This window comes from Salvia miltiorrhiza, chromosome 4, assembly GCF_028751815.1.
Source record: "Salvia miltiorrhiza cultivar Shanhuang (shh) chromosome 4, IMPLAD_Smil_shh, whole genome shotgun sequence".
NCBI lineage: Eukaryota > Viridiplantae > Streptophyta > Magnoliopsida > Lamiales > Lamiaceae > Salvia > Salvia miltiorrhiza.
Genome location: NC_080390.1, coordinates 39,195,107 through 39,203,313, shown reverse-complemented (window position 1 = coordinate 39,203,313; position 8,207 = coordinate 39,195,107). Strand labels below are relative to the sequence as shown.

The 8,207-nt window shown below is 40.5% G+C and overlaps 1 protein-coding gene across 1 annotated transcript; it reads right to left on the bottom strand.

Moving 5' to 3' along the window:
- Positions 1–7,128: 7,128 nt before the first annotated feature.
- On the bottom strand, positions 7,129–8,207 carry LOC131021575 (short-chain dehydrogenase ptmH-like). The gene has a single exon (XM_057950832.1). It carries the CDS (start codon positions 8,131–8,133, stop codon positions 7,249–7,251), a length of 885 nt encoding a protein of 294 aa, XP_057806815.1. The 5' UTR covers positions 8,134–8,207; the 3' UTR covers positions 7,129–7,248.

Here is an 8,207-nt window from a genome sequence, read left to right as displayed (position 1 = left end):
TACAAGGTTGACTATCGAACGTCAACATCACAGTACGAATGCGCAGATCCAAGTATTCCAACCATTCTTTGATACAACAGGAAGTTTTTCAAAGAATGACAAATCAAAATTTGAAAAAGGCCCCTTCAACGGCTCTATTCAATCTTCCATGTATATATACATCAGAAGATCAAAATACGTATGGTGCCTCTCTGACATTGTTGTACACTCTATTTATCTAACACTTATGGTTAAATCCTTCAAAAACAACAACTGTCCAATAAGGAACATGTTTTTCAGTATAAAATTCCAATCTTATGCTTGCGAATATATATACAATTTCTAGATCATGCGTTCTACATTGTAAACATCCTAAGCCTAGATCTGAACACACTAAACCCTTCAATTGTTCTTCATTAACATTGTATTCATATAGTTGGAGAAAACCCCTCTATAGCTTCCACTGGTTGTAAAAGCCAAGTGTAGAAGTAAGGAAAAGTCGATAAGTAAGCTACTGATTTGTAGTCGGAAAATTGACGAAGTAACAAAAGCTACTGGGAAATAGCATATGATATTGTAACCGCGTAAATTATTATCTACGGTCATGGTTGTGTAACCCATATGATCAGCATAACGTAACTTGTTGGTCAAGTTGACTTGCAGCTCTAAAATAAGGAAACAAAGGTTAAGGGATTCCCTTGTCTATTAGGGCCGTGGATGTGGGAGAGTTGCTCGAAACCACGTTAAATTGCTTGTGTCATTTGCCTTTTGCTTGTTCATATATTAATGATTGCTCCTCAAATTGACATTACATTCATATTTAGCACAAGTGTTAAACTACATCTCGGCATATATTGTCAGATTGACTCAAGTTACTGACATTGGATTTAAAAAAAAAAAAATCAAAAGTGCAAAGGCTGAAAATTAAAAGAAAGATGATATATATATTTTTTATGTAAGCATGCGCTTGAAATATTCACTTTCAAGTCGGGCTCGTTTCTTCGAGCCACCTATCAAGCTTGGGGGCTCGGCAACGGGACATGGCTTGTCGAGGTGGGGTTTGAGCCCCTCGGTAGAACCCCACTGCGAATGCTTTAACATTATTTAGTGTTTATTAAAATTTGTGCCACAAAAAATAATATACACTTTTATGGGACAAGTTTAGTAATATTAACACATTTGATTAGAATATTCACTAAAAAAAAACACATTTGATTAGAATATACGTGAAATGTCAAACTATAAAAGAAAAAAAGATCAAAGAAATTCGTTGCTTTTTCCACTTTTTTTTTATCTGCGAGAAATAAAAAGAAAGTGGTCAGGTATGTGTTTTTAAACTAAATAAAAAATCAAAACGTTAACAATTTAAGTTTATAATTTTAAAATATGATAAATATAAATTATATTAAAATTAATTAACTATGACATAAAGATAATTGTACTTCATAAGCAAATACATGATCTACTTAATTATTTTATGAAACATCAATATCAACATTTTTTTATGCTGCTGAAATAGAAATTTTATTAAAAAAGAAAAAAAAAGAAAAAAAAGAAAAAAAAACAAGCGAAAGCATCCACGAGAAACCACGGGTAACCGAAAGACGACCAAGACTATGAAAATATTTTTAGAGGATCGTCCTCGTCGAAAGAATCTTCGTCGTCCAACATATCTCCCCATTTTTTCTTTTGTGTAGATACCATGGCCGACATAGATCGGGCTGCATCGGAAGAGGAGTGAAACACAAAGTTTTGTAGAATCGCTCCTCCAGATTGAGCATGCTGCACTTTATTCATGAACTCCACTGGCGACGGAGTGTCAAGAACGGCGCCTTGCAAAACGGCACCAACAGCACGACCAGCTGCTTTTTGGAAATCTGAAGACATACCATTCTTAATTAGGCCAGAGTCGGTGCTTGATAGAGGAATCAAAAATCTTCCCTTTCTTGGTAGTACCTTTCGGACGCCCCCGACCGCGAGTTATGGGAGGATCCTCAATCACCGCATTTCTTGGCGTCACATCTAAAGCTGAATGATCAATCGCCGAATAGGGCGTCCTATCCGGGGACTCATGTCGGCTCGGCTCCGAAACAGCCGACGATTGCAGGACCAAAGATCCCGCGGCCTGCTCCTGCTGAGCACAATCGGAAGGTGCAGTCGAGGTAGGGACCTGATCCAGAGGAGACCGTATAGGCTCAGAAGCAGCAGCCGAACTATCGATATCAACCCCCTCAATCACCAAAATGGCGAAGGCGTTGGAGGTGACAGTGCCACCAACCGGCGCTGAAAGTGGGGATCCTCCCTCGATAGTGTCTCTAGTAATACCATTGTCGGGTTGCACGGCATTATCAGTGTATTTGGAGGGAATTTCCCGCCAAACAATCGAACGATCTTTAAGCTTCCAGCCCCTCTTGTGCTTCCGTTTATGATCCTGCTTGCCCTGATCGGCTATCGGAGAAGAGGGATCCGTGTCCGTACGATTCTTCCTGCAATCTTCAGTACAGTGACCAACAGCAGAACAAATCCAACAGAAATATGGGATATTTTCATATCCAAATTCAATCTAAAAAATATCATTACCACATTTCACATCAAGAAACTCAGGGATCTCAATAGCGACATTCATTTCAACAAGAACACAAGCAAAATATCCAACAGAGGCTCGAGCAGAACAACCATCAATGACAATCGGCGTGCCAACATGTCTAGCAATACCAGTGAGGACCTCAGGATGCCAAAAATCGTGCGGAAGATTGAAAATGCGAAGCTAAACCTGGGCAAGAGTGGACGCAACTTTGTTAGGATTAAACTTGGGAACCCAGGCCTGAAGGTGGAGAAGGCCAGTACGAAGGGGCCACGAAGCTTTAGAGAAAGCAACAGTGTAATCTTCCTGCGAGGAAAACTTCAGAGTGAAGTATCCTTTGCCAAAAGGAATAATCTCCCACGGAAGGCTAGGCTTCCATAATCCAGTGAGCTCATGAAAGAGATCAGCAGCAAATCGTGGAGAATCTCCTTTCTGGAGAAATAGTCGGCCATGGATGGCGAACTGAAATGAACGAACCTGCCGCTGGTGAAAGACAGTAGAAATAGTGAGGCAAGGTCGATCGTCTTCAACCAAAGGCTTGAGAACTCCGTAGTCATGAGCCAGGACGACGTCGGTCAACCGACCTGCCCTTTGCTCGGCAGGGCAACCAGCCCTAGCTTTCAGTGTATCTGCAAAAGAGGCCTTCGGCTGAGGTGGAGGCGGCACCTTCTGAGGGATCAGACCAGACGGCGGAAGTTCAGTCGTCTCCGAGAAGAGAACGCCGGCAGACCCTAGACTGATATCAAATGCAACCCTAGACTGAGCAGGGGCAAACGGCAGAGGCTGGGCCGTATCAGAGGAGCGCGGCGGAGATTGCTGGACTATGAAGTCGTCTAAAGGGAGAGAATCCCTAGCAGAGGGGCCGCCGGCCGTAGGATCGACCTTCTGGTTATCAGCCGAAGAGAGAACAAGAGTAGAAACCCTAATATCCAAGAGAGGCGGCGGCTGCACATGAACCCTAGAGGCTGGCACGATTGCTGCAAGTTCAGGGAACAATACCATTGCGTCGAAACAACATCCAACTGTAGCAGTAAGAGGCAGTGGTGTAGCAGTAAGAGGCAGTGGCGATGGTGGGATTGCCGATTGAGAGTGAGGTGGCGGCCGAACAAAATTGTTCGATACTTGTGGGAACTGTGTGATAGAGGAAAAACGGCCATGGCTGATCCGGAGAAGACTAGTCGGACGACAGAGGAAAGGCCGGAGACACTACGGCGAGAGGGAGAGGACATCGCCGCTAAGGTTGGCGTTTAGAAGCATCGCCGCTCTTCTCCTGTAACCTATCTCATACTCAACATTTTTTTATGAAATTAACTAATTAACTACAAGATGAATATAATGTATGTATGTATATATATATATAATAAATCAATGTATCATATGAATAAGATTTTGGCCTGGGTTCGAATCTCGAGAGGGGCGAGATTTTCACTATATTTACTGTATTTTACAGAATACATCTGTTCATTAGTTATGATGATCTATTCGTAAAATTTATAGATTTATTCGTTATTCTCCATTCTCTCGAAAAATATAATTTTCTATGGATCATATTTATATTATATATATATATATATATATATATATGGGTTAATTGCCGCTAAATTCAAAAGCTTTTTAAAAATTCGTGATATTCTCACCAACTTCAAAATCGGCCTACAAATACATGAATTGAGAATCCGTTCTTAATGTTCCCAAAATTATTAACTCCGGTGAGATGAGGTGGCAATCACTGATTATGTGTCAAATACATGGAAATTAGGTATTACATGTCATTTTTTAATTTTTTTAATAATCTTATTTTAATAAAATATAATAATTTATTAATAAATTAATTTACAAAAAAAACAAAAAAAAACCTACCCCATCTCTCCCATCTCTCATCCCTCTCCTCGATCTGCCGGAACAAGGCCACCCCGACCACCACCTCCCCAAACCCCCAGCGCCACCTTTCTGAAAACGCCACCCCGACCACCACCTCCCAAACACAGCAGCCGAAGCCCAAACCCCCTTCGCCACCTCCTGAGTTGCCGCCTCCAAAATCAAAGAAGAAGACCTAGGGCACGACGATGAGGATGGAACGATTTAGGCGATAGGGAGGCTGCGTGAATTGGTGGTGTCTAATTTTGAGGAGAGAGGCGGTCAAAATCGAAAGGAGAAAGGCGGAGGTGGTCAGTGGCTGTCTTATTTGCAGAGGGAAGAAGGAGGGTGGCCGGAAAACGAGGAAGGCGGTGGCTTAGTGCGGTGGTGTCTGATTTGGGTCCTAGGGCACGGCGAGGAGTGAGAGTCTAATTTGGGGGTGGCGATTTGCAGATGGCGGTCGTCCTAGGGTAAGGCGAGGAGTGAGAGTCTGATTTGCAGATGGTGGCAGCGATTTATGGAGGAGTGCGATGCTGGGCGTGGCTTCGAGTCCAGTGATTTCTTCGAGATGAGTGCGATCCTCCGTTGTCCACCACCGGCGATCTGGTTGTGGAAGGAGCAACGGCGGTGGCGGGGTGAGGCCACAGACCTGGTTCTGGTGAGGGGTAACGGTGGTGGCGGCGATTTCAGCAGCCCCATTTTCTTTTTCTTTTTTTTCTTTTAGTTGGAGATCAAAACGACGTCGTATTGTTTTAAAAGAAACGACGTCGTTTTCTTGCACCGCCGACTATGCCACGCTGTATTTACGGTAGTCCACGTCACCTTCAATTTGGGGGTATTTTTTGATTTTGGGAACATTAAGAACGGATTCTCAATTCATGTATTTGTAGGCCGATTTTGAAGTTGGTGAGAATATCGCGAATTTTTAAAAAACTTTTGAATTTAGCGGCAATTAACCCTATATATATATATATAATAAGAATATCAATAAGAATATGATTATATCAATATAGATTTGGATTTTTTTTTCTTATAAAATAAAAATGTCAATATAGATTATTAGATTAAGAAATAATGGGGATGACTAGGCTAAAAACAGTTCTTATTATATAAAATAGAAATAGACTTACACCATTGATCTATCCATAATCTAATAGTTAGATTTAATATAGAGAAATCATATGTAAATGTATGAATTCTATGTTGAACACGTATGAATTGGCTGTGTAAATATTTGCATTGCAAAAATTAAAATTTTCGCTACATATGAAATTCGACCTCATGAGGTCCATGAATTCATCCAACAAAATGATGAATCAATCCTAAATATTGATGATCTAAGAACTGAAAATGGTTCATATTTTATATTTTAAAATGTGTTTTTATTTTGACCTAATGGTAAAAATAGGACCGTAACTTTCAGGATTTTTAGAAAAAGGACTATAAGTTACGGATTTTGAAAATATGGACTATAATTTTTTTTTAACATTTACACTCCTTTTTCGGGCCCAAAATTAATTGTTCGGGCTTTTGATGCCACGTAGAGCCCGTTGCTGACGTGGACTGCCATATTGTCAACTTTTTTGCAAAAAATTTTTTTGTTTCTTTTTAGTATTCCCGTTTTAACAATTAACAGTTATATTTTTTTTTTAGGAAAATTAACAATTATATTTGTTTTATCTTAATTAATTTAATATCCTAAAAGAAAGCTACATATATACGTTCATTATAATGTTAAAAGACATGTATTATTTCTTTTTTACATTTAATTAGAAGAATAAATTATAAAAAAATATGCCATCAATTTTGAATAGAGAGAAGAGATTTTGCAGTATGGCAGATTTGCAAGCAAGGAAGAATTGAGTAAGCAGGAATATCTAAAGATATTTAAAGACATTTTTTTTGTGAAGAAAACCTGATGGCATATTTTTTTATAATTTATTCTTCTAATTAAATGTAAAAAAGAAATAATACATGTCTTTTGACATTATAATGAACATATATATGTAGCTTTCTTTTAGGATATTAAATTAATTAAGATAAAACAAATATAATTGTTAATTTTCCTAAAAAAAATATAACTGTTAATTGTTAAAACGAGAATACAAAAAAGAAACAAATTTTTTTTTTTGCAAAAAAGTTGACAATATGGCAGTCCACGTCAGCAACGGGCTCTACGTGGCATCAAAAGCCCGAACAATTAATTTTGGGCCCGAAACAAGAGTGTAAATGTTAAAAAAAAATTATAGTCCTTATTTTCAAAATCCGTAACTTATAGTCATTTTTCTAAAAATCCTGGAAGTTACGGTCCTATTTTTACCATTAGGTCTTTTATTTTAGTGTCCCTCTAACATATAAAAAATTAAATTAAACAAAAAGAAAATGAAATAATTAAATTGTAGTATGAACAGTAAAAGTAATAGGTTAAAGTTTGAACTGCAAAATAGCTGTCGAACCGAGCAAATCTCGAGCTCAATCTCGATCAATAAGAGTTCCTACATTCTATCCACAAACCGAATTCAAATTCAAACTCAAATAATAATTCGCAAAAAAATCATGTCGTACCAAATACGAGTGGAGCTCGATCTTTAAACGGAATTGAACTAATTCAAAGCTGCAAGCATGCACACACCCATTCGGTAATATATACATAAGTAGCCTCTAAAATGAAACGAAACCCAACCAAATAAAAGATACGAACTACATAGTTTCCTAAGAATGGATAATGTATTGGTGTCACATACAATGAAAATTAACCAATTGCACATAGACTCAATTGAATTTCTAAAATTTCCAACAATGTGCAAGTGTAACAAATTAACAACTCATCACACGACCACCTTGTTTAATTTAAATCTTTTGGTAAAAAATAGATCCCTCACCCAAAGGGGCGACCACGACAGAAATTTAAACAATCCGGTCATGTGACCGTACGTGATCGTCTTCGGAGGATTCGAACTCACGACCTGCCGCGCCACATGCCTAGCAAACACGGCGGCGTCCATGGACTTGCCACTTTGTGACATTCTAGCTCTCTCCGATATAGAATCACTAAAATTCTTATATATTTTCCACTCGTAATCCTTCAACCTATCCACATTATTGCTCCCGAAGCTCGACCGCACGGCCCCGGGCAGCACCAAGACGACGTCAATACTAAACGGCTTGAGCTCGACTCGGAGTGCATGCGACATAGCATGCACGTACGCCTTAGTGGCACAATACGAGCCCGCCCACGGGGTCGGCACTCCACCAACTACACTCCCCACGTTTACGATTCTTCCACCACCGCACGTCGCCATGTGCGGCACCACGCGCTGCACCATCCGCAGCTGCCCGAGCGCGTTGATCTCGTACGCCTTGCGTACCGCGTCTAGCGGGAGCTCGGCCAACGGGCCCGGGCTCCCGATCCCGGCGTTGTTGATCAAGATATCGATCCTCCCACGCCGGGAGATCACGAGATCCACAGCGCCCGCCACGCTCGCGTCGGAGGACACATCGAGCTCGAGGGTCTCCACGTGCTCCGACTGCAGGTCGGCCAGGTCGGGCAGCCGTTGGGCGACGTCGGAGGCGAAGACGGCGCAGTTGAGGTCGGCGAAAGCCTTGCAGTAGTCGTAGCCGATGCCGCCCTTGCCGCATCCGGTGATCAGAACGACCTTGCGCTCACTCATAATTAATCCTTTCCCTTTTTGGCTTCGGTATTGGCTGGACATGATCGATCACAACAAGATTTATAGAAATCAATTCTTTCTTGCATTTCTAAGAAGTTGAGAATATTCGGCGACTA